The 27,230-nt window shown below is 43.8% G+C and overlaps 1 protein-coding gene across 6 annotated transcripts in view; it reads right to left on the bottom strand.

The window, feature by feature from the left end:
• Positions 1-26,110, bottom strand: part of KPNA1 (karyopherin subunit alpha 1) — a 155,912-nt gene extending 129,802 nt beyond the window's left edge. For 5 of the 6 annotated variants that reach the window (XR_003370207.2, XM_026660197.2, XM_026660200.2 and 2 more), the window contains exons 1-3: positions 25,358-25,405; positions 10,790-10,931; positions 638-745 (exon numbers count right to left, since the gene is read on the bottom strand). Coding sequence is in view for 5 of the 6 variants with exons in the window: in XM_026660197.2 (XP_026515982.1) it covers positions 638-745; positions 10,790-10,918 (237 nt within the window). In the remaining variant the exon portion in view is untranslated. Of the gene's footprint in view, positions 1-637; positions 746-10,789; positions 10,932-25,357; positions 25,406-26,083 lie in introns of those variants that run through there. The other variant, XM_026660199.2, reaches the window with a different exon arrangement.
• Between the last annotated feature and the right edge of the window lie 1,120 nt (positions 26,111-27,230).

The following is a 27,230-nucleotide window of genomic DNA, read 5'->3' as shown; positions in this document are numbered from 1 at the left end:
TTTATCAATGACACTGTCATCCTGACCTTATCTTTAGGAGGAGTCAGTGTGTTCCTATTATCTTTGGGGAAAGTGTTTGTACCATTCTTGGTATGGGGTATTCTGGTACCACCCTTCTGGAATGTGTTTGCATGTGTATTTTGTGCCTAGCACTTCTTAGGAATGTGTGTTTCTGCAATATCAGCCCTATTCTTGCCAGATTTTGAGAGCAGGGCCTACTTCTTGCTCACAACTTAACTTTATAGCAGCAAAGTTTTGAACGCTACTTTAGCCCAGGCCTCTGATAGAAGGGCTTAAGTTTCAGGCCTTCTTCCTACTACTACATATTGGCAAGTTTCTCTGCATTACTCAGCCTCAAGAACAAAATCCATAAAGAGTTGTTTCAGACAGCACATTTTACCCAGCGTTTTCTTGGAAAACAAACCAACCAACCAGTCTTTCCACCATGTTTCTCTGGCACAATCTGATCCATTACCATGTATGTTGTATCTGTCCATTTTAGAATATAAGCTCTTTGGGATTAGTGCCAATCCTGCCTATGGCACTATCTACCACTATCCACCTACCTACCAACCATTTTATTTACACAGAGAGAGAATATGCATGCAGAAATTCTGAAAGCATCATGCTCACTTACAGAAGTCATCTCCATGTTGTTCAGTTGAGCTTCATGAAAGCCTCCATCTGACATCACTTCCTCCTCTGCTTCTTCCTCGGCTGTAGCAACATTTCTGCGCTTAAATAACTAGAGGAAAAGACTTGAAGTTAGTATCAGCAGTACAGAAACCAAGGCTAGCTTACATTCAGAATAGCACATTAGGCTGCAATAGCACTGACATCCATGATCACCTAATCACTGTGCAGAAACAAGTTGTGACAGGTGCACATGGAATATTCCAAGACTATTATATTGAGATGTGACAGATGCTATGGAACCCTAGAATATCCAAAGACATTATGTTAAATTTATAAATGATATATGTACTTTTATGGGCTTGCCACCAGTTGTATTCCTGGTTCAATGAGTGAGCTCAAGGATGCTTTCTACAGGAACTAAAAGCACTAAGGGGTAATTAATGCAAAACCTTAATGCTGAATCAATACAGGTAACAAGAATTATGAAGCTTCACCCGCCCCCCGGTGGAAAGAACACACAGATTAACACGGCCTGGTCTTAACAGATAACGGACTTGAACCTTCATAAAATATCAGCCCTGACCAGAGGACTTGTTCGCTCATACCTGATCCAAGAACTAACATGAGAGTGTGACCAAGAAAGGCAGGCCCTGTGGAAAAGACCTGGAGCACTTTAAATCTCCCAGAATCTCCATATGGAAGATGGATTGTCATCTAGTAAACAAGGCATGCATATAAACTGTTTGTTTTTAAGATGTTTTCTCTAAAATGCTTTTGTTCTGAACAAACAGTATTTTGATATATGACAGCTGGTTGGTCAATGCCCCCTGGGAGAACATAACTGCAAATGCTGAACTGAAGTCAGATCTGCTGAGGTGATCACAGATAATTGCAAGAGTTTGCAGCCTAAACTCCAGTCTGGAAGGAGAGGATCATGGGATTCTGGCCCAAGAAAGGTAAGAACTACAGACCCAAGACTAAGAAGGATGCCCTCATGGAGATCATAAGGGGGACAGAGGTACAATTAACTCAGGAACTGAGACAAATATATTTGCTAAAAGTTGTGGTTCCAAAAGAACACTGGAATCAAGTAAGTCAATGGACTTCTGAGTGATTAGAGGAAATAGTCAAACTCAATTTAAAACCAAAGTTTAGTAGTAGATTTAAAAGGATTTAACAAAACCTAGTAAGAAAAGTCTAAACACACTTTCATTTAAATAAAAAAAAAAAAAAAAAAACACCTTCCCCTGAAGGTGCTGGAAACACAAAGCCAACAGCATGGCTGTAACAGAAAAGAACTAACTGTTCTCATCAGAAACTGACCAGAAACAAAAAGTCAAATGCAAAAGAAAATAAGCACATTATGATGAGCAGATTACATTCTAAACTTTTATTCATCTGACTAATCTAAAGCCTTGTCTATGTTACAAACTTATGTCGACTCAAGTTATGGCAGCATACAGCTGCCACAGTTAGTACATCACTTGTGGACATGCATACTTGGTGCCTTGTGTCAGCAGTGCTCCTACTCACCAGGAGCACTTTTACTGATGCAATGTGGTGCACCATGGGTGGGTATCCCAGCATGCAATTTGCCAACATCCAGAGCACTGTCTTTTGGGAAGCTCTGGCAATGCATGATGGGGCTGAAACTAATTGTGCAGGCGTGACCGGGAGTATACGGTCAGCTTCCCAGTTTGCAACTGTCTCCAACCCATAATGTAATCTGTATCCCATAATTTTTGCATCTTTAAAATCCCACAATCCCGCATGACTGTCCTCGCTGTCCCCAAGCTCCAAGAGAAGCACGAAGCCTGCACAGGTCTGCACCACTGTCATGAGTGCTGCAAGCACAGTGTGCACGATGCTGTAAGTATTTGCAGAGTCTCAAGGAGAGCCACAGGGAACATGACGATTTCTTGGAGGACAGATTGTTGTAGACCATCGTGAGAACGAACTCAAAGTTGTGGGTGGAATTCACAGAGCAGCTGCAGATGGTGGTGCACCACTTCTGGGCCCAAGAAACAGACACTAGCTGGTGGGCTTGCATCATACTGCAGGTTTGGGATGACGAGCATTGGTGACAATCTACATTCCTAGATTGGTGTGCCAAGCTTGCCCCAGCCCTCCAGAGCAGGGACACCAAAATGAGAGCGGCACTGACAGTGGAGAAGTAAGTGATGATAGCACTGTGGAAACTTGCAACGCCAGATTGTTACTGGTCAGTCCAGAATAAATTTGGAGTCAGGAAATCCACTGTGGGGGGACCTTTGTCACGCAAGTGTGCAGGGCCATTAATCATCTCCTACTGTACAGGATGGTGACTCTCAGCAATGTGCAGAATATAGCAGATGGATTTGCAGCAATGGAGTTCCCAAACTGAGGTGGATCAATAGATGACATTCATATCCCTATTTTTGACATGATCAGAAAGGGCCCACTTTTCTATGGTTATGCAAGTGATGGTGGATCCCAAGGAATGCTTCACTGACATCAATGTGAGCTGCTCAGGGAAGATGCACAATGCTCACATCTTTAAGAACACAGGACTGTTCAAAAGCTGCAAGCAGGGACTTTTCTTCCTGACCAGCAAGTTACCATTGGCAATGCTGAAGTGTTCCAGCCACCTCAACACCACCAAGGAATGCTTTACTACTGGCTCAGCAAGTGCAAAATGACAGCTGAATGTGGCTTTGGTCATTTGAAGGGACGCTGGCATTGTTTACTCACAAGATTGGATCTCAGTGAGAAAAATATCCCAATGGTTATAGCTGCCTGCTGTGTTCTGCATAATATCTGTGAAGCAAAGGGGGAAAGTGTCGACCCAGGTGGAGGTGGAGCAGCTCTCTGCTGAATTTGAACAGCCAAATACAAGGGCTACTAGAAGAGCTCAATGTGTAGCCACAGCTCAGGGAGTCTTTGAAAGACCATTTTAATAGTGAGCCAGAGTAGCGTAAGTTGTTGTTGTGTGCTCTATCTGGCCATGCTCTTTTTTGCAGCCTGATATGAATTGTGTGTTGATTGCTGTACACGTAGGCATATAACATTGTCAACGCACCTATTCATTTTGTTTGTGAATGATCTTGAGTTGCATGACACTGTGCAGAAACAGGTAATTGGTCATTTTCAGAACAGCTGAGCACCAGCCAGCATATGTTGTGAAGTAATAAAGACGAATTATGTTTCAAATAATTTTATTCTATAACAAAATCATTGAAAATAAAACCTAAAACAAACCTCGGGTAATTTAAAAACACATACCGTATATACTCGTTGATCATAAGCCAGTTCGTTTATAAGCCGACCCCCCCAAGATGGGTAAGTAAAAAAGGAAATTTTTTGTGACCTGTTCATAAGCCGACCCTATAATTCAGGGGTCAGCAAACTTTGGCTCCTGGGCCATCAGGATAAGCCACTGGTGGACCAAGATGGTTTGTTTACCTTGAGCAGCCGCAAGCACAGAGGTAAACCTAAGTAAACAAAGTGTCCCGGCATGCCAGCTGCTTATCCTGACGGGCCGGGACAGCAACTGGTGGGGAAATTTTGGGGAGGGGGAAGAAGTTGGGGGTCAGGGGAGTAACCCCTGTGACCACCCCCCACATAACCCCACCCCTAGCCCGGGACCCCCACACTCTCCCCATCCCATTCCTTCCCACCTTATCTGGGGTGGGCCAGGGGAGGATGTCTCTGGCCTGGCTGGAGCTGCTCCGGCAGGCTGGGTAGCGCAGCCGCAGCCTGCTCCGGCGGGCTGGGCCGGTCATGCTTAGGTGGGCCGGGCGGCGCAGCCACAACCTGCTCTGGGAGGCATGGCCGAGCAGCACGGCTGCAGCCTGCTAGCTCCGGAGCTGCAGCTGCTTCGGAGGCTGGGGAGAGAGCAGCGTGGCCAGAAGCGGAGAGACTCTGGCCCTGCCTCTTCCCTTCTGGTTCTGCTGGCTGTGCTGCCTCTCCTTGCTCCCTCTGTTGGGGGGAGGGGCTGTGTCCCACCTCTCCCTCTCTATACCCGTTCATAAGCCGACCCCCTTCTCTGGTACTTCCCTTTTTTACTAAAAAAATTCGGCTTATGAATGAGTATATATGGTACATTAAAAACTTAATTAAAAAAACCTAATAAATTAACAGAACTAATGAGGGGGAAAGAACATTCTTGTCCATCTCAGCTACACCTACAGCAATCGTGGCTTTCACAGGTCGGTGTAAGTGAAGCTGTGATTGTCTTTAATGTCCCCTGGGGTGGGGGTGGGAGAGCAGTAGTGCAGCAGCCCCTAATGTTATATGGAATGTTGGGGTGAGGGGGGCATGGGAGGTTCTGATATTGAGTTCTCAATGGGCTGCAGAGGGAGGTGAGCATGGGATTGTTGAACCCACAAGTCCACAAAAGTCTGCAGTATCTGTGTTTGCTGCCTGAGAATCCCTATTATATCCTGATGCATCTCCCTCTCCTTTTCCTGCTCCTTTCTCCTCTCCACTCTTTGCTTCTTCAGGTTGTCCCCCCAGTGTTCATCCTGCAGGCCCTGTGCTCACTGTCCGTTGCAGCACTGGCTTGCAGGATCTCCTGGAACGAGATCACGAGTCCTGTTCTTTCTCCTCCTTATCTGGCTCGGGCATTCTGTGGGTGTGCAGAGAGAGACCGTGAAGGCTGCAATGGCAGCACTTGCAGATAAAACACAAAGAGGTACTATTGTCAGTGTACTCACTATGGAAAGTGAAACTCAAAATGCTTAACTCAGTCCCCTTCCTCCGGTAAAGTTTTAAGCACCAACTACATTCTCACTTCTGCTTGGGGTTGCCTGTGCACAGTGCCAGCCCCAGCCCCAGTCGTAGTTAGTATGGCCCGCTGGGGGTTGGGGAAAATGGGAAGGAACTGTTCAGTTGCATGATTCTTAAAGTATAGGTTGGGCCCTTCATTTTCAGTTTTTATTTTATTTTATTTTTCCCAAGAATTTATCAATGTTTATTACCACAACAACAAAAGCAGGTGAAAATCAGTTAAAAAAAAATTTCTGGGTAAATATCGGGGTTTATTTTGGCGGACAGAAAGACGGGGGGAAATATTCAATAGATTAATGCTTTCAATTTCATTCATCACTGTGGTTTGCTGAAGAACAAAACAGAACTCAAAACTAGGGTTGTCGATGACTCACAGTTTACGCACACGATTAACTCAAAAAAATTAATCGTGATTAATTGCAATTTTAATCTCACTGTTAAACAATAGAATCCCAATTGAAATGTATTAAATATTTTTGGATGTTTTTCCACATTTTAATATATTGACTTCAATTACAACCCATAATACAAAGTATATAGTGGTCACTTTATATTATTTTTTATTACAAATATTTGCACTGTAAAAATGATAAACAGAAGAAATAGTATTTTTCAATTCATAGAATTATAGATCATCATCTAGTCCAACCCCCTGCTCAAAGCAGGACCAATCCCCACCTAAATCATCCCAGCCAGGGCTTTGTCAAGCCTGACCTTAAAAACCTCTAAGGAAGGAGATTCCACCACCTCCCTAGGTAACTCATTCCAGTGCTTCACCACCCTCCTCGCGAAAAAGTTTTTCCCAATATCCAACCTAAATCTCCCCCACTGCAACTTGAGACCATTACTCCTTGTTCTGTCATCTACTACCACTGAGAACAGTCTAGACCAATCCTCTTTGTAACCCCCTTTCAGGTAGTTGAAAGCAACTATCAAATCCCCCCATATTCTTCTCTTCTGCAGAATAAATAATCCCAGTTCCCTCAGCCTCTTCTCATAAATCATGTTCTCCAGCCCCCTAATCATTTGTGTTGCCCTCCGCTGGACTCTTTCCAATTTTTTCACATCCTTCTTGTAGTGTGGGGCCCAAAACTGGACACAGTACTCCCAATGAGGCCTCACCAATGTCAAATAGAGGGGAACGATCACGTCCCTCGATCTGCTGGCAATGCCCTTACTTATACAGCCCAAAATGCCGTTAGCCTTCTTGGCAACAAGGGCACACTGTTGACTCATATCCAGCTTCTCGTCCACTGTAACCCCTAGGCCCTTTTCTGCAGAAGTGCTGCCTAGCCACTCGGTCCCTAGTCTGTAGCAGTGCATGGGATTCTTCCATCCTAAATGCAGGACTCTGCACTTGTCCTTGTTGAACCTCATTAGATTTCTTTTGGCTCAATCCTATAATTTGTCTAGGTCCCTCCGTATCCTACTCCCTACCCTCCAGCATATCTACTGGCCCCAAGACCGACCCTTGGGGCACTCCGCTTGATACCGGCTGCCAACTAGACCTGGAGCCATTGATCACTACCCAATGAGCCCGACGATCTAGCCAGTTTTCTATCCACCTCATACAAGTACGGTAGTGCAATCTCTATCATGAAAATGCAATTTACAAATGTAGATTTTTCTTCTGTTACATAACTGCACTCAAAAACAAAACTGGGTAAAACTTTAGAGCCTACAAATCCACTCGAATTCAGCCAACCGCTAAGACAAACAAGTTTGTTTATATTTACGGGCAATCATGCTGCCTGCTTCTTATTTACGTCACCTGAAAGTGAGAACAGGCATTCACATGGCACTCTTGTAGCTGGCGTTGCAAGGTATTTAAGTGCCAGATATGCTAAACATTTGTATGTCCCTTCATGCTTCGATAAGAGGACACGCTTCCATGCTGATGACGCTTATTAAAAAAAATAATGCGTTTAATTAAATTTGTGACTGAACTTCTTGGCGGAGAATTGTATGCCTCCTGCTCTGTTTTACCTGCATTCTGCCATATATTTCATGTTATAGCAGTCTTGGGTGATGACCCAGCACATGCTGTTCATTTTAAGAACACTTTCACTGAAGATTTGACAAAACACAAAGAAGGTACCAAAGTCAGATTTCGAAGGAAAGATACAGCACTCGACCCAAGGTTTACGAATCTGAAGTGCCTTCCAAAATCTGAGCGAGACAAGGTATGGAGCATGCTTTCAAATGTCTTAAAAGAGCAACATTCCAATGCGGAAACTACAGAACCCAAACCACCAAAAAAGAAAATCAACCTTCTGCTGGTGGCATCTGACTCAGATGATGAAAATGAACATGCATCAGTCCGCACTGCTTTGAAACGTTATCAAGCAGAACCCGTCATCAGCATGGACGCATGTCCTCTGGAATGGTGGTTGAAGCATGAAGGGACATATGAATCTTTAGCACATCCAGCATGTAAATATCTTGCAATACCGGCTATAACAGTGGGCTTGTAGACTCTAAAGTTTTAGATCGTTTTATTTTTGAATGCAGGCTTTTTTGTACATAATTCTACATTTGTAAGTTCAACTTTCATGATAAAGAGATTGCACTACAGTACTTGTAATGGGGGAATTGAAAAATACTATTTCTTTTGGTTTTTTACAGCATTTTATAATTGTAATAAAAAATAAATATAAAGTGAGCCCTGTACATTTTTCATTCTATGTTGTAACTGAAATAAAGATATTCGAAAATGTAGAAAACATCCAAAAATATTTAAATAAATGCTATTCTATTATTGTTTAATCGCACAATTAATCACGATTAATTTTTTTAATCACTTGACAGCCCTACTCAAAACACAATGCCACTTCTGAGTTTAAGAAAACAATATATCTCTAATCCCCAAATAAAATTTTTCATTTGAATAAAGTTTACTGTTGTAGACTTAGAACTATTAGTCTATAAATATTTACATTTAATAATTGGGCCACACCATTTGCAACACATACACTCAACTTCATCCTTTTCTCCTATTTTTGTTTTTAAACTTTCGAATGCTTCCTTGTGTTGTGAAATATATTCTGATACAGATTTTCGTTTTCTTCTCATTTTAGGGTGTCAAATCTTTAAACAGTTATGGTTTAAAGCTGCTCACAGCTTGAAATGCATACCTGGGGTGAGATTCATCAATATGTTCAGATGCACATGCACTTCAGAACTTGTTTGTTTCTTGTGTGTAGCTTCTAGACTAATACATAGCCTTACTTCAACAGGCAGCTTTACATACAGACTAATGTATTATCGTAATACATAGATCTCACGCAATGTATTGTATTTTCCTAATAAAAAGTTATTTTTTATATATTTGAATGATACAAAAGTAGGGTGAAAAATCAGAAAAAAAAATGAATAATACTTTTTGTAAAACCTGGAAAATTTTCAGTAAAAATCAGTTTAAACTGAAAAGGAAGGGACTTAAGTATAGGGCAATGCCACTGAATACTGACACTGTTTTCAAAAGGCGGTGGTGATTTTAGCTGATATCTCACTCCTGAGGGTTACAAAGACACAAAGAGAACAGCTGCTGTGGGTGTCACAAAGCAGCCCAGGACTATATGCTGCTGGGCTGTGTATTGCAATGGTGCCTGCTGAAATTATTACTGACTAGCATGGGAAAGTGTTCTATTGCAGAGGAAGAAGTAAGGCTGCCATCCCTAGAAACCTTCAGCAGAGGATTACAGAGTACTTCCATAAAAGTTTAATCAAGATCGCTCAGGAGGATTCGAACATCCCCGTGAACATAAACAAATTGCTCTGCAGCCCTCCTCCCCCGCATCCCGCCTAACTCTAGAGGGGAATGAAAAGCAGATAGCAACTCTCTCTCAGCCGTAACACTACCTCTTCTACAATGAGTAAATTAATGATAACTCAAGAGTGTCCTGCTACTTTGGGGATGCCATCCCTGTAATTTAAAATTAAACGACACACTCACCTGAGCTCACCCATGCTCATCTGGTAGGACTGGTTAGACTGCAGTGGAGTAAAAAGAGGTACTGGCTCGCTGCACAGCTGGATTCCCTGGTCACCTATCCAACATATTCCTCCTCTTCCTTGTTCACCACCTCCTCACTGCTGTTCGCAGCAGAGGCTGGTGACTTGGGCTCCTTGGAACTATCCAGGGTGCTGTGGCAGGTGGCGGTGTGATTTCCACTGAGTATGGCATGTGGCTCTGCGTAAAAGCAGTAGGTCTGCAGCTCGGGGCCGGATCAATTGATGGCCTCCCTGGCCTTCTGGTACGCCTGCTGCAGCTCCTCAGCTTTCACATATGTTGCTGCTGGTCCCTGTCATATCCCTTCTCCTGCATCCCTATGAGCAGATTGCTCAGGATGTTGCTGTTTCTATGGCTGGTTCGAAGCAGTGCCTGCACAGCCTCTTCTACCCAGAGGCCAATATCTCCTGTCTACTCCATAGTCAGCTGGGCAGTTGCATTCAACAATGGAGAGCTGGTAGATGTGCTCATCAAGCCGGGCAATCAGGAAAATTAGTTTCAAAAATGGCACTTATGTTGGTGGGAGCCAAATTTAAATGTGGACATATGCTCAACTAGGTCGACATAAGCTGCCCTGCATTGACCTATATTTGTAGTGTAGACCAGGCTTAAGATGTTAGTAACACACAGGATTTTGATTAATGTCGGAAAAACATATCACACTGGATTTTAATAAATAGGAAAATTCTAAGAGAACAAAAATGTTTCAGAGATCAATAAAGATTTTTATTTTTGTTTACTGATATAGCCCTGGGTCAAAAAAAATGGGGGGAAATAGTATAGAAATGCGTAACACCACTTTGCTCTTAAGATTTATGGGGAAGAATTCTGTGCAGGTTTCTGAGTTAGGCTTTTCTTGGGTGAAGGCTTTGAGATGAGTTTTGGCCCAGCAGAAATTTTTACATTTCAATTATGAACCCCTCAGAAACAGAATTTTCTAAAAGAACCTGAAAAACTATTAATTATAGCAAAATGTGGTAAGAAAAGGTCCTCAGCACTGTTCCTGCTCCCAGGCTGCCTTCTCCTTAGGTAACAGGAAACCACTAGTCCAGTGGTTGTTTTCAGCATCTCTCTTGATTCTCAATCAGTTGGGGACACAAAAAACTTTAAACTCCCTATTCAACATATCAGTCTAATGAGCAGGGTTAGAGTGTGAACTTACATCATCATAATCATGGCAGAACCAGGGCTCTAGCACACAGGTGTGATTTCAGTAGATCAAGGAGCAACTCTCAAAGAAGTCTGCTCTATAATCACCGGTATGCTAGCATGAATGAATTTATCAGGTCAGGGATAACCAGGGGGGCAGACATTTTAAAGAAAAGCCTTCTTTTGAGAACTGGCTATAGTTACAAGAGAAGAGTTCTGCAATACCTGTTCCTCCCTTTTCTGCTTCCGTAGCTGAAGGCCCTCTTCCTCTCGCCTACGACGCATTTCATCAGGATTCAGAGACTTGTTCTTGTAGCTCTTCAATCGGAAGTTCTCTTTTCCTGAGGTTGTCATGATTTCTAGAATACTGCAATTAAAAAGAGGTGGGTCATATCAAGAGATTTCTTTTCAGGAACACACTGCTTCCAGTTCTTCCTTTATTACTGCTGTAGCTAGCTATACCTCCAGGCACTGTCCCCACCCTGACTAGTGCTTCTGGGAGAAAGAGAGACTATTAAGTGAAGGCAGAAATAGTTCACAGGACTTGCATAGACTTCATATGTCACTCTCAGACTCTCAACAGCATGAAAGTACTAGTACAGGGGATGCTTGAAATACTCCAGGCTAATACTAAAATACAGGATTGTCTTACTTTTGGGTGCAGGTTAAAGCGGATACTTAAGACTAGTTTATTTGGGTTTTTAGTAGCTGCTTACTTAAACAGTACTAATATTTTAGAACTCTGTTACACAGCAGTTAATGGATTAAAAAGATAGTTTATTTGAAATTCTCTCTCAGTTTAAAAAAACAGTTTGTCCTCCCCCCTTTTTAAAAACCATCAAAGGACTTGCCCCAGCTAACCACACAAAACTTACATTAATTTCTTTGTCACATCTGTCTCTCTACACAATCTCCCCACTCACAGCACAAATGCCTTCTCTTCTGTAAACCTTGCTCTTTAAGGCAGCTTTCCCATTTCTCTCCATTTAATCAATTCTCCAACTTTTCAAATTTCATCTGAATTTCATCTCTTTTCCCTTCTCTCAGTCTGCAGTTACACTCTAAAGTTTTGGGGATACAGTTTGTAGGAAAGAAGCTAGGAAGAAATAAAGCTGTATTTTCACTAAAACACCAGTGAGTAGCTTTGAAGTTTATAGTTTATGATATCAAAGCACATATACATCTTCTCTTCTTGGGTAATTGAGAAGACCAATAGTAATGGTATCAGTCTGGCGGTGGTCATTGTTTATTGGAGTTTCATATATATTTGCTGAACTGTGGGGTTACTGAGCCTGACCCAAAATCCTGAAGTCAGTGGAGAGACTCTATTTAAAAAATTGTGCTGTGAATCAGATCTTATATCTGCATTGCTGTCCTCTCTAACATTTCACTTAAAATCTTGAGATGGTAAACATAAAATTCTCATTTTCTGAACGTTTCTATGCCTCTCATACAGATGCAAATTTTCCAGTATGCCACAGATTTCAACAGCATTATACTGCAGAATTCAGGTAGCTTTACTGCTGAATTTAGTTCTCATGTTACACAGTACACTGGCCCTTATTATAGGGAGCTTATAAAGCTTCTCTGAAGCGCTAGTTATTGTCCAGTGGCCTAATCTGTTGTGGCAAATATGTTCCCAAAAAGTTTCACAAGCACAGATATTGCAGGCTGTTGACTGAATTAAAATGGAGAAATAAGAGTATAATGTTATGTGTAGGTTCTGAAAATCTCCCATCCCTGTGCAAGACAAGTTCATTTTTCACTTCAGCACATAACAAATATTATCCAGCCAGTAGTAAGTCTACTCTCACCTTTGGTTGTTTCAGTTAACAATGAGGATGTTAACATAACCTGATTAAAAACAGATTAAGGCAGCTCTCAGTAACTTAAGGGGCTCTAGTGAAAAACACCTGGTAATATTTTTGGTAATGATGCTAAACAAATTCCAGAGACCAGAAGTGGCTTCTGTTAAGGACCAGGTCATGGGTCGCTATGCCTAATGGTCATGGCAGGAGGCTGGTCTACTGGCTGGAGCAGGGGTGACTAGGCTTAGTGGCCACAGCCCGAATCAGAAGCCCAGTTACTAAGTCCAGGGGGCGAACTGGAGCCAGGAATCAGAAGTGAAAGGTCAGAGTTAAGAGTATCAGCCAGAGCAGGGGCAGGAAACTAGGAACCGGGGGGAGGAAACCACAGGTGGGAGCCTGGAACAAGTAGCTCGAGGCAGGAGCAAGGAAGGAGCTGAGAGCATGCCCAGGACCAGAAACACAGCTGCAGGCATGGAATGCTATTCAGTGGCTAGAGATCCCAGGCTGCTGGAGTCTTCAGCCAATCAGGGGACCAGGTGCATTAGCTGAATCAGCTGAGGACAATGAGCTGCATCTGGGTTCAACTGTGGGTCCCTGATAGCTTACATGTCGCAGACATTTCAGGCCCATTATATGTATTATTCTGAGTGAATTCCAGGCTGAGAGAGTGCAATTAAGGTACAAATATTCACTAAGAAATGTCACCCAGAGCTGCTGTATTCAAGATTAGTCAGTCATAAATTGGACTGAATTTAGCATAAGACCTGAATTTACAACCATTAATGACTAGACTCCCACCTCACTCTGCTCACATTCCTCAGGGAATTTTATTTTTTAAAATACAAGTTCCACAAACAGATCATTCAGAAACTTCAACATTGTTTCCATACAAAATGTTGAAGTCTTAAAAATATGAATAAAACTTTAAAATGCTTTTTTTTTTTTTTAAATTACATTGTTTCTTGTGATACCCTTGGAAACATTTCTTTCCTTCACCAATTTTGTAAATAAATTCTCCATGTGAATTAAAATAAATCTCTGAAATTTCCATGCTGCCAAATTCTGACACAGAGTACTTGTCTCTGTAGCACAATGAATCGTGCACTGGAATTCTAGAGAAATCAGGGCAATTCAAAGGTTGTGGGTTGAGCCCCACCAAAGTCAAGTTTTGATGCAGAAAAGAGCCATAAGAATGATTAAAGGATTAGAAAGCATACCATATAGTAACAGACTCAAGGAGCTCAGTCTATTTAGCTCAGTGGCTTTCAACCTGTGGTCAGCAGACCTCTGGGGGTCTGTAGACTATGGGTATGTCTACAATACCCGCCGGATCAGCGGGCAGCAATCGACCCCCGAGCGCTCTCCCATCGACTCCTATACTCCACCCCCGCGAGAGGCGCAGGCAGAGTCGACGGGGGAATGGCAGCAGTCGACTCACCGCAGTGAGTAGGTCTAAGTACGTCGACTTCAGCTCCGTTATTCACGTAGCTGAAGTTGCTTAACTTAGATCGATCCGCCCCCCCAGTGTAGACCAGGCCTATGTCTAAGGGGTCTGTGAAAGGTTGTCGTTGCCATATAACAGTGGTTTTCAACCTGAGGTCCGCAGACTATGTCTAAGATTTCCAAAGGGGTCTGTACCTCCAAATGAAATTTTTTAGGGGGTCCAAAAATTTTAAAAAAGGAGAAAACCACTGATTTAACTTAACCAAGAGAAGGATAAGGAGTGATTTGATCATAGTCTGTAAGTACCTACCTGGGGAATAAATATTTAATAATGGTCTCTTCAATCTAGAGATATGGTACTATGTATGACTGGAAGTTGAAGCTAGACAAATTCAGACTGAATATAAGGTGTAAATTCTTAAAAGTGAGTGTAATTAATCATTGTGACAATTTACCCAGTGTCATGGTGTATTTTCCATCACTGGCAATTAAAAGAAATCCAATATTCATTTAAGATATGCTCTAATTCAAAACGAATTAGTTTGGGGTTGTCTATGGCCTGTGTTATACAAGAGATTGGACAAGATGATCACAATGGTCCCTTCTGCGCTTGGAATCTCTCAAAAGAGCCACAAAAGTTATTCTAGGGTAGAGAACAAGTCTTAAAGTTAAACTTTATTTAGCTTCTCAAAAAAAATCAACTGGTGATTTGATTACTGTGTATGAGTACCTGCACGGGGAGAAAATACTGATAACGAAAAAGGCTCCTTAATCTAGCACAAAAAAGCATAATATAGTTAGAAGCTGAAGCCAGACAAATTCAAATTAAAAATTCATGCCTAATTTAAACAGTGAGGGTGATTAATCACTGGAACAAACTACCCAAATGGTGGATTATCCATCTCTTGATGCCTTCAAATGAAAAATATGCCTTTCTGGAATATGCTTTAACAAAACAAATGATTGGGCTCAATACAGGAGTAACAGAATAAAATTAAATGGCCTAAAATACACAGGACGTCAGACTAGATGATCTAATGATCCTTTTCAGTCTTAAAAACTCTATGAATCAATGGAGACTTGCCAGCTGACTTCAGAATCCCATCCAATCTTGCAGTTACATCTTGGATCTTCACTGGGGGGTAGCACACCATTCTGCTGTCCTTGCATCCCTTACTGAAATCTCTGGCCACTTCATATGCTGATAAGGACTACAGGACTTGTTTAAATGGTTGGGGAAAACTCTCTCGCACATCCCTGTAGTACAAAGCAAGTAGCTACTCTCACTCGCTGTCCCTAGTAACTCACTGTTCTGTTCCTCTGCATGAACATTCAGAGACACTCTCTATAAGTGCCTCGCTAAATGCCTGGTAGCGATTAGATACTACTAGCCAGGTTGAATGCCGCCTGGTTCTCTTTCCTCTGTAAGTCACAAATGTCTGTTCTTTAGTTTCTACTCTTTCCTGTTCCTTTTCCCTTTACAACTTCGGTGGCAATAATTTCCAAACCAAATTGTCAAAGAAGTCTTCAACTGCTTGGATCAAGTTTACCCAGAGCACTGTAGTTGGCGGTGCTGACAGAAAAGAATGGATACTCTACAGAAACTGAATCTTTGAAATATACTGTCCACACAGATTCCACTCTTGGTGACTAATAAGTAGTTGTCTAATTGCTCAGAGGTAAGTAAGAGATGTCCTACTTGAATAGTGATCGCAGGACAGCCCTATCGAAATTAGCATCCAATCTGGAAGCCTGCACTAGGGAATAGCGAGTGCTAATTGTGTGGATCGAGCTCCATGTAGTTGTTTTACATATTACAGGTAGGGGGATTTTATCCAAACAGGCAGCAGAAGCTGCCCAGCCATACTGAAATGCATTTGTTAATATGACCAGGGAGATCTTTCTTGGCTAGCTAATAAGAATTTATGCAATCAGAAACCCATTTGGATAACCTCTGAGAGGATATACGTTTTCCCTTAAGTCTTTTGGCAAATACTACAAATAGCATAAAATCTTTCAGGAACGCACCTAGGTTATATCAATTTATTTAGAATGCTCTTACTACATCTGCCATGTGAAGCCTCACTTCCCCCAGATTAGAATATGGATTGGGAGAGCAAACCAGGAGGAGATTGGACTGATTTATATGGAATTCTGAAACAAACTGAAGCAGGACTTTGGATAAGATCCAAGAGTAACACTGTCCTTGTGAAACACCAGGTATGTGGAACCAACCACATGAGCTTGTTTTTCACCTATCCTTTATGATGAACATGGTAGCTTTCTGTAATATTTTATGAGCTAGATAGGTAGATATAAAATAAATAACTCAGGGTCCCTACCAATTTTGTATTGCTACTCATTGGTAGGAAAGTTATTATTCCTCCCGGACGTAAGGGCTAAGGGTTTGAGTCACATAAGCTGTCTGGTTCCAACCCAAACGGCTTAACAAAAACTGGCTGAGTCTATACACATGTACAGAAGACCTTGTGTCAAAAATGAAAGAGCCAAGGACCAAACCATTAACACTCAACTACAGAGAAGCCCAAACAGGCTGGACATATGAACACAGCATGGCTGAGTTTGAAGAACAAAGGCCCAAGGGTGTGAACAGACAGTGTTTCAAGTGTGCTGCCGAGAATACAAGGGGAGAGAGACAGGGACAGAAAGAGTACAGATGGACCACAAACTCAAGGCATGGCAAAACCATTACTTCTACCAATATGGACTTGATCTTAAGCACGTCTATTCCATGCTAAACTAAGGGCTTTCTCATGCAGTATATTCCAGATGACTAATGAATGCTACTTGCTTTGAAAAGGCTGCCCTGTAGCACTGTAAATACTTACTGGGTGGCATTCCTCCCTAAAAAGATAGTCTACATAGGAGACTGAAATAAGGTGGACTCGCTATAGGACCTCATGGTGGGAAAACAGGAGTACTGGAGCCCCAAGTCCCAATCTCAGAGTGGTTGAGGCCACATGCCTGCCCTTTCAGAAGAGTATGGACCACTGGGGTCCAGCACATTAAAGGCTGTGTCAGGCAACCCTGCAACCAAACCAGGACTGCTCACACAGGTGCCCCTCCAAAAGAGCTGCAGTGAATCATCACTCAAACATGCAGCAACAACCCAGCTGCACTGACTTACCCTTCCAACAGAGCTTGCATGCATGTGGCAGCAGCCTAACCCTAAGCCGAACCTGGGTCAGATGACCCCCAGGCTCAGGTATCTCCCCAACCCTGCCAAAGCTGCAGATCAGTCTGTGCAACAGCACTACCTGGCCGAACCCTCCTGCTGCCTTGCAACATATCAGACTCTTGAGACTCCCAGCCTGCTCTTGATCCCATTCCTGTTCCTGTCCCAGCCTTGCCTGATTCCTGTTCCAGTCTTGTCCTTGCCCTACTCTGACCTCCCTCCAGTCCTGTTACTGACAAGCCCCAGCCTTGCTTCCACTTCCTGACCCTCCCCAGATCCTCGGACTACCCAGCTTCGACCTTTGGCCTGTATCTGGATTCCAGTTACAGTACTGATATGGCTTGTCCCTAGACTCTGACCACCAAGCTTTGACCCCGGCTTGCACCTATACTCCAGCTATGTACCGATTCTGGTTTGTCTACAGACTGATCAGCTCTGACACCAGATCTCGATTCAAGTGCCACCCTTGGCCCAGTCCTGACCCTACATCCAACGGCAATCTCTGCTCTAACCACTAGGCCTGACTGCCAGGAGACAGTGCCTCTGTAAATCCATTACACTCTCCTAGTTGATTTAATGGCCAACAAAAAAGCTTTTTTTAATTGATAAGTGATAAAGGGAGCAAGAGCTCCCAGAGGTCCCATAATCCAACTAGAATTATATTAAGGTCCCAGAAACAAGGGGCTCCCTAATTGGGGGAGGGGTCCTTTGATGAATTTTGCTACTGTAAGGTTAAAAAACACTGTTTGGCCCTGAATAAGAGGGTGATTTGCAGATATTGCTGCCAGGTGGACTCTTACTGAATGGACGGAAAATCTCCACTGTTTCAGGGCTAGAAGATATAGTCTATAACTACTGAGGCTGGAGCTGCCAGTGGAGAAAATGGGCTGAAATGTCCAGACAGTGAACTTCTTCTCCATTTAGCTCTGTAGATAAGTCTAATCAAAGGTTTCCTGTCTGGAGGAGAATGTTCTGAACCTCAGCTGGGATTCATACAATTCAGGATGTCAGGTGCAGGGTTTCTGGGTCTGGGTGCAGGATCTGGGAGACTGTGTCAGGTAGAATGGGTAAGGTGATCAATGGTTGCACTGAGATTCAGCAGATCTGAATATCAAACCACGATCATGCAACCTGCATCTTGTCTCAGTTCCCATAGTACTCTGGGTAGCAAGATATAAGTGGATAGGCATACATTAATCAGTGTCCATGGGATAAGGAATGTGCCCATCAGGGAACCTGGCACTGTGCCCCCTCTAGAGCAGAATGTCTGATAGGTGTTGTGACATGTGCAAGAAGTTCTACTTTTGGTAGTCCCTATACATAAAAGAACCTCTGCAAAACGGAGTCTTTGAAAGACCCCATGTGGTTTTTGGAAAAATCCTTCCTGATATAATCTTCTAGGGTGTTCTGGAAACTGGGCAGGTGGCAAACTACTGGTGTGATGAGAGGTCAGATGCACCATTCCCACTGATATATGGCTTCTTGGCAGACGGGAAAAGATCTTACTCCCACCTGCTGATGTAGTGTATCACTGTGATGTTGTCTGTCAGTAACTTCATTGTTGAGACATGAAGAGTAGGAAAGCCCTGCACACCAGGCATATGGCTCTGAGCTCTAAAATGTTTGTGTAGGCAGGCCTCTTAGGGATACCAGGCCTCTTGATTTTTTAGTGGAAAAAGATGCATCGCTTCATTTATTGTTACCAGCGTACATGTAGGTAGAGGCATGGAGAAAGAGAGTTGTGAACAGAGGCAGCTAATAGGAGTTTCAGAGGGTGCAGCAGCAGACTCTGTGCTTGAAGGTAGTGGGACTTGATGAGTGGTGCTTTCCTTCCAGGTTCAGCACTAGGTGTGATATCAAAATGGCCAGTCGGGGTAACCTGCAATGGATGCACCATGTTTTCTTTCCTGCCTGAAGACAGAAAAGATTTCATATGTATGAAGTGCAAGCTGGTGGATGTGCTGGAGGACAAGATTCTTGGATTGGAGGGGCAAATTGGCATGCTACTGAGAATCAACCTGAGGAGTTCCTAGACAGCCAGGTTGGGGAAAAAACAGTACCCCAGGTTCAAGGAAGAATGGAGCTGACCACTCAGAAATCAGAGAGAGAGGAAATCAGACAGAGCCTGGTGGTTTGTAACCACCAGAGGCAGGAAGTCACAGCAGCTTTCTACCCAGTTGGAGACAGAAGAGGATGGACAGGCTGTGGCTACCAAAGAGAAGAGGACTAGAAGGAATTCCACACAGCTAGAAGTTTCAAATCAATACCAAGTATTCAATGGGGAAACTCTGGAAGATACCTCTCAAGATCCAGCAGGTCCAAGGGAACGGAGGGATGTACAGGACACATACATGGATGGCAGCTCAGCCCAATTTGTAAGAAAATCAAGCTTGCCCACAAAGAATTCTCCAACTATCCAAGGAAGACAGACAATCCTTGTTAAAGATTCAATACTCAGAAGAATTGAAAGAATATTCTGCAACAGAGAGGTGGACAACAGGATGATATGCTGCCTTCCTAGTAAAGAACGGTAGAACACAATCCAGTGGCTGGAAGTTAAAGCTAGACAAATTCAGAAATAAATATTTAAGCCCTCTTATTTCCAGTGTAACAGTGAGAGTAATTAACATTGGAACAATTCACAAAGCGTCGTGGTGGATTCTCCATTGCGGGCAATTTCTAAATCTGAAAGATATCCTCTAGGAATTATTTTGGAGAAGTTCCATCGCCCGTGTTATACAGGTCAGACTATATGACCACAGTGGTCCCTTCTGGCCTTGGAATTTATGAATCTGGGAAGCTCCCAATCTCTTGAATTAGAAAGGTCTTATGCATTGACAAGAAGCTGTTTCAGAAGTGATTCATTGTGTATCCATATCCAGCTAGAGCCTGCTTACTTCACCAGCTATAGCCAGTGTCTCAGCTTCATGCTGAGCTTTTCTGAATGGAAAAAAAAATTCAGGAAGTATATTCACTGATGTAGCAATAAGCCACTAAAAGGAGTAGCATTGACCTTTGACTGAAACACCTAACCAGTGTTTGGTAACAGGAACATAGGAATTCCAATACCAGGACTGCCCAGGGGTCCACCTAGTCAATATCTTGTCTCTGGTACTGGTCAGTACCAGGTGTTTCAGAGGAAAGGGAAAGACAATTATAAAATAACCTGCTCATAGGAGAACTCTTAGCAGTTAGAAGTCAGCAAAATCTCCTTACATTCAGGGCATACTTAAAAACATAGATAAATATAAACAATCTGTATAAACCTCTCTATAAATGTTAAGGCTTAAGACTTTGTCACAGTTACTTTCAGGTAAAAGTCATGGACATAAACAAAAATTCACAGAAGCCATGACCTGTCTGACTTTTACTAAAAATAATGGGGGGGAAGGGGGGAAGGGGCTGATGAGGGATGACTGAAGCCTGAGCAGGGAGAAGAAAGCTGAGGGGGGAGCGGGAGAGGGAGAAGGGGGTCAGCACCCCCACCATGCCTCAAGCCCACCACCACCAGACAGCTCCAGGGTCCCTGACGACTGACAGCTCCAGCCCCGTCACCCCAGGGCTGAAGCAGAAAATGTCACAGAGGTCTCTCAAAGTCACAGAAACCGTGACTTCCATGACAATCTTATTCTGAATAAACGTCTAATCCTGTTATTTGAATCTTACAAGGTGCTTGGTCTCCCTCTCTTGTGACTCCAAGTTCTATGAGTATATTATTAATTGTGTAAAGAAGTATTTCCCTCTATCTCAATTTTAAATGTGTTGCTTTTCAATTTCATTGAATTCCACCTTTTTCTTGTATTTTGACAAAGGGTAAATATGGCCACCCAATTTTAAATTCCTTTATCATATTCCTTTTAATAGCCTTCCTTCTAAGCAGTCTCAATCTCGTCAGTCACTACTCATCTGTCTCTGGACCCACTTCTATTTCTATTATATCTTTTACAGCTGGGGCAACTAGAACTGCACACAATATCCTAGTTGAGGGCTTAGTATTTACATTAAATTGAAAAAGCTTCATTAATGCAGAGTTATGGTGGCCCAGTGATAGCGCATGTCCTTTCAGAACACCAAGTTCAGCATAACAGACTTCTGAAAACCAGGAAATACAGCGTTAAAGTAAACACCCACACAATCTTAACTTACCCACCCTGGAGGTGGCAATACCCACTCGGAATTATTTGCATGCATTCCAGCTACATTCATTGTGTTACGTGTAGCTGTACTGAATGATGGAGAAGTAAGTTGAAGCAGCTTGGAAGAACTGTGATTGTGTTATGAGGAAATCTGGGTCCAAGGCTCTCCCTCCCTACCCCTGCCCGCCCAGCATGTTATGAAAAGAAAGAAGTGCTTGTATACCTTGAGGTTCCAGTCTGGATCATTTCAATTCAGAATTGTGAAGGGTGTGTCAGTAGCAGGGCACTGGAATCCTCTTGAAATAGATATTGTCAGTAGAGAGGTATGATATGAGATAAGTCTGTGGATTTAATGATGAGCAGGGGATAGCAAAGGGCTAAGTGGTAACCTGGGTGCAAATATGAAGAAGTCGTAAAAGGGTATGAAATGGTTATTAAATTTTACAAGTGTGGTATTCTGTTGGGGAAGTAGGCTTAGTGTTTGAGCACAGGTCTAATGCAGGTGGCACCTGTCCATTTCAGTGAAAAGGCAGAATGCTAGACTGGGTGATATGGGCATTGTGGGGCATCACTCAAAGAGGGGAGAGTTAAGACTGTATGGGCGTTTACCTTCACTCTGTATTTCCTGGTTTTCAGACGTCTGAGTTTTGCTGAACTCGACTTTCTGAAAGGGCACGAGATATCACCAGGCATCCTTATCTCTGTGTTACCTAAGCTTTTTGCCAAGGACTACATTAACGCAAACTAGGAACCTTTTTGTTCGTACCTGCAGCTTCCACACAGGGAAGTTACAGTGCAGCAGTTTGGTGTGCACCGCCATTCACACACGAAATAGTCTGAACAGTGGGCCAGTGTAGACAATCCCTCAGTTATCTAAGAAAAAACAACAGAGCTCAATAGACAAGACCACCCAAACAGAGTTCATAGATTCCAAGGCCAGAAGAGACCATTGTGATCATCTAGTGTCTAGCCTTACCTCTTGTATAACAAAAGCAATAGGACTTCCTAAAAATCATTCATAGAATAGAGCTTTTAGAAAAACATCCAATCTTGATTTAAAAATTGTCACTGATGGAGAATCTACCACAACCTTTGGAAAATTGTTCCAATGGCTAATTACCTTTATTGTTAATGTATGCTTTATTCCCTGTCTGAATTGGTCCAACTTCCAGCCATTTGATCCTGTTATAGCTTTCTCTGCTAGACTGAAGAGCCCATCATTAAATATTTGTTACTCATGCAGGTACTTATAGAAAGTAATCAAGTCACCCCTTATCTCTTTGTTAAGCTAAATAGATTGAGCTCCTTGAGTCTATCACTATAATATATATTTTCTAATCCTTTAATCAGTCTCGTGGCACTTCTCTGAACCCTCTCCAATTTATCAACATCCTTCTTGAAATGTTGACAACAGAACTGGACACAGTATTCCAGCACTGTTGCGTGAGTGCCAAATACAGAAGTAAAATAACCTCTCTACTCCTACTTGAGATTTCCCTGTTTGTGCATTCCAGGATCACATTAGCTCTTTTGACCACAGTGTCTCAACGGGAGCTCATGATCAGCTGATTATCCACCAAAACCCCAAAACCTTTTTCAGAGTCACTGATTCCCAGGATAACGTTCCCCCATCTTGAAAGTACGGCCTACATTCTTTGTTCCTAGGTATATACATTTAAGCCATATTCAAACACATATTTTTGCTTGCATCCAATATACCAAGCAACCCAGATCACTCTGAATCAGTAAACTGTCCCTTTCATTATTTACCACTTCCTCAATTTTTGTGTCATCTACAAATTTTCAGTATGATTTTATGTTTTCTTCCAGGTCATTGATAAAAACTTCTGAATGGTTGCTGACCCCTGGTTTAGAAACTCCAAGGATATGCTAGTTCTGGCAGCATGAGACTCCACCATGTGTCACTCAAATTCAAGACCCCCATAATCAGACAGTTTTTATTTCCTGCATATTATAGATAGGTGCATAAGGAGGAGGTTATCCTGGTTCCCTATCGTGATTTGGTGGTCTGTAGCAGACACCAACTAATATACATGGTTGAGCATGAATACATCTACAAAGAGAGCAGTAACAACAAAATACAAATGGAAGACATGTAGATAGTTAGTGGAAAGAAAAGGCACTTCATATTAAACAGGATTGGTAATAGAGGGGGAGGGATAGCTCAGTGGTTTGAGCATTGGCCTGCTAAACCCAGGGTTGTGAGCTCAATCCTTAAGGGGGCCATTTAGGGATTTGGGGATAGCTCCTGCTTTGAACAGTGGGTTGGACTAGATGACCTTCTGAGGTCCCTTCCAACCCTGATATTCTATGATTCTAGAGATAATTTGCTGGAATAAGAAAAAGATACTAGGTCTAAATAAATGGAAAACAGATGCTCCCCTTAATCCCTAGAGATGGCTATTGCTTTCCATTAGGAAATGGAGCTATTATTGAATCTTTATGAAAAGATATGGCAAGAATGAAGATATCCACCTCTGGGGAGATACTCAACTTGAGGCTTCTTCTATGGTATTATGGGTCCTGCTACTGCAGCCTCCCAATGTCTAACTTCCTAAGGTGCTTCGCATGACTAGGGACCGAATGGCTAGGTAGCAGTTCTGCAGAAAAGGACCTAGGGGTCACAGTGGACGAGAAGCTGGATATGAGTCAACAGTGTGCTCTTGTTGCCAAGAAGGCTAACGGCATTTTGGGCTGTATAAGTAGGGGCATTGCCAGCAGATCGAGGGACGTGATCGTTCCCCTTTATTTGACATTGGTGAGGCCTCATCTGGAATACTGTGTCCAGTTTTGGGCCCCACACTACAAGAAGGATGTGGAAAAATTGGAAAGAGTCCAGAGGAGGGCAACAAAAATTATTAGGGGTCTGGAGCACATGACTTATGAGGAGAGGCTGAGGGAACTGGGATTGTTTAGTCTCCAGAAGAGAAGAATGAGGGAGGATTTGATAGCAGCCTTCAACTACCTGAAGGGGGGTTCCAAAGAGGATGGAGCTCGGCTGTTCTCAGTGGTGGCAGATGACAGAACAAGGAGCAATGGTCTCAAGTTGCAGTGGGGGCGGTCCAGGTTGGATATTAGGAAACACTATTTCACTAGGAGGGTGGTGAAGCACTGGAATGCATTACCTAGGGAGGTGGTGGAGTCTCCTTCCTTGGAGGTTTTTAAGGCCCGGCTTGACAAAGCCCTGGCTGGGATGATTTAGTTGGGAATTGGTCCTGCTTTGAGCAGGGGGTTGGACTAGATGACCTCTTGAGGTCCCTTCCAACCCTTATATTCTATGATTCTATGATTAACAACAAAGACCAAAGCAAGAGAAGTGCTGCTCATTATGAAAGTTGCCAGGAAACTGAAGTTTTAGCAAAGAAAGTAAGGGAGACCATGGACCCCAATCCTCCTGTACCAGCTGTGAAATCTGCAGAATATTGAGCCAAATATTTCCATTCTATGGCATACACTTACCTTTCATCTTAGAGTTCCTAAATTCATTCAATGCATTATTGGTTGTGCTTAAAATTCTCCATGCAACCTTGAGTTTCTCTGAAACTCACACTCAAACTTAACTTTGAAATGTGAATTATGAATGTGGTGGGCTCTTTTGCTAGGTGTGTGATCCTTCAAACCACCCTAATGTGAGACAGTTATGGTGGCTATTTTTCTTAATCTAGAAAGTAGAGTTTGAACATGTCACCAGATATATGGACCAAAACATTTTTTTTTACATATTCCATTTCAAAAAAAGTTGCAAATTTTAAGCTGAAAAAACATTTAGTCAATTTCCTTCACCAAAATAATTCAGCTTTTCAAAGTTAAACTAAACAATTTTAAAGTGAAAAACTGGAGTTTTGGAATTAAATGGCAGCAAGGAATTGAAAGCCATCCTTCAGTATCCAACCCTATGGTAAAAAAAATCTAATGGCCTGTAACTGAAAAGTAGTTAAAGCAACCTTCTTCAAATTTAGCAAAAGTCTTCTCAAACTTAAATATAAATCTGGCAATGTTATATCCTTAACAGTTTCCCAAGCCAAAATTATGTGGCAGCTAAACACGAAGTTTACCATAGAATATTGCTGCAACCTCAACTATTGTCTCCCCCATTTATTATGACACCACACACACATCCCACCTGACAGAACCATTACTAGTGCACGCTGTACCTGAAAGGGGCGTAAGTTAAGCACTGACAGCCTACCCAGTCTTTAGCGGCTGGTTCCCACCGGGCCATCACAGCAAGTCCCCGTTACAAACGAGGTGGCGTCAATCCCCTTATCACCCCCCCAACCCATAGCGTGCGGGGGGTGAAGTGGTTCCCATCTTATGCAGGGTTTACAGTTTGGTGCAAAGGCTCTTAGCTCCTCCCACTACACAAATCCTTCCAGCGCCCCTGCCCCGACCTGCCCGCCCCCACCTGCCCGCGGCATCCCAGCCCCGCCGCCCCCCAGTACAGGCCCCGCTTCCTGGCTCACCCAACGGCTGCCCCGCCCCAGGATCCCCTCACGCGCCCGTCGCTCCCCGTTCCAGCCCCGCCAGGGTCGCAGCCACGGTGCCTTGTCCCCCCTCCGGACCAACGCCCCCCCCGCTCAATTACCTTCTGCCCGGCCCAGCCCGCGGTCTCGCCTCTCGGGCCCGAGGCGCGCGGCGCCCCTCCCTCCCGCCTGCCCCGAGCTGGCCGCAGCAGCGTTCACTGCGCTTGTGCGCGGGTGTCCGCTCCTTCCTACGCGTAGCTTCCGGCCCCGCCGCACGGCCCCCTGGGAGATAGAGTCCTTCCAGGTGGGGAGTCCCCAGGCCGCCCGGTGCGGAGCTCGGGTACCAACCAACCCCACCCCACAAGAGCCGCATGAGACGGCCGCAGGGAATGTCCGGGCCGAGAGGACTAGCTTCCCAGAATGCAGCGCGCCGCTTCTGTGCGGCCACGCACCAGCTGCAGGAACCTCGCTGGGGGTCGGAATAGCAGCAGGTGAGCGCAGCGCGCTGGGATTCGGCCGTGTCATTGTCCTGAGGCTGATCATAGAATTGTAACCCTTCTGCCCATCTAAGTTGGCAGCAACAAGGGCCGGGTTCTGTATCTAGGGGTTCCGTTTCAATAACACAATGCAAAACCGGCTCGAACCCCCACCCAGTGACCTGGGACAATTTTACCTACCACCCCCCTGGGTACCTCTAAGAGGCAATACTTCCCCTCTCGCAAGCACGGAGTCTGAGTGTAGCAGAAAATGTTAAATAACATGAGGTAAACGACATCAGCATAAAATTGGAAAAACACCACAAACAGGATTCATAACACAAACCATGAGCAAAACCCACCCCAGCAAATTGGGCTGTGTCCTTTCCCTTTGGTTCTTGAATCCAGCAACCCAAAAATCACCCAGAGTCCCCAAAGTCCAACATCCCCAAAGTCTCTTGGGTCCAGCAACCACCCAAAGTCCCAAAAGTCCAACAACCCCCAAAGTCTCTGTCCCTGGTCAGTGCAGCCCCAGAGTAAAAGGGGGGGGGGGCACGCAGGGTGTTAAGGGGCACCTTACGTGATCCGAGGCTGGCCAACCGTCTGTTTCTCCGTGGGGGTTCCGCCGCAGCCTTTACCACGAGCCAGTCCACTTTCCTGCCATCCCACGAACTGCTCCGCTCTACAAGCTGCTCCGCTCCACTCCGCTCCGCTCACCGACCTGCAAGCCGTTCCAGCCGTCCCCACAAACAGCTCCGCTCGCCGTTCCTTGGGCCACTCCAACCGGCCCCGCAAGGCTCCACGCCGCTCGCTGCTCCTCCAGTCGTCCCCACAAATTGCTCCGCCAGCTGCTGAGCAATATAGCTTCAGGCTCCCCCACTAGTTAACACAGCCTCAGTGATCTCAGCTCTTAATAACGTCCGCTCTTTTGTGATTTCAGCTCTTAGCAATTTCAGCTCATAGTATAGTAGGGGAGCCCCAGTGCTGGTGCACCATTGGCCCAAAGTGAATTCAGCTCAGTAGCCTGTAACTAAACTCCTAAGGGAATCAAAGTTCACTCTGATATTCAACAGTGGAGAGAGGAGACAGTGCAATTGGTGTTTCAAACCCTCAGAGGGGGCCC

The sequence above is a fragment of the Terrapene carolina genome, unplaced genomic scaffold (genome assembly GCF_002925995.2).
Source record: "Terrapene carolina triunguis isolate 2854851 unplaced genomic scaffold, T_m_triunguis-2.0 Scaffold740, whole genome shotgun sequence".
Classification (NCBI taxonomy): domain Eukaryota; kingdom Metazoa; phylum Chordata; order Testudines; family Emydidae; genus Terrapene; species Terrapene triunguis.
This window is presented reverse-complemented; position numbering and strand designations above follow the sequence as displayed.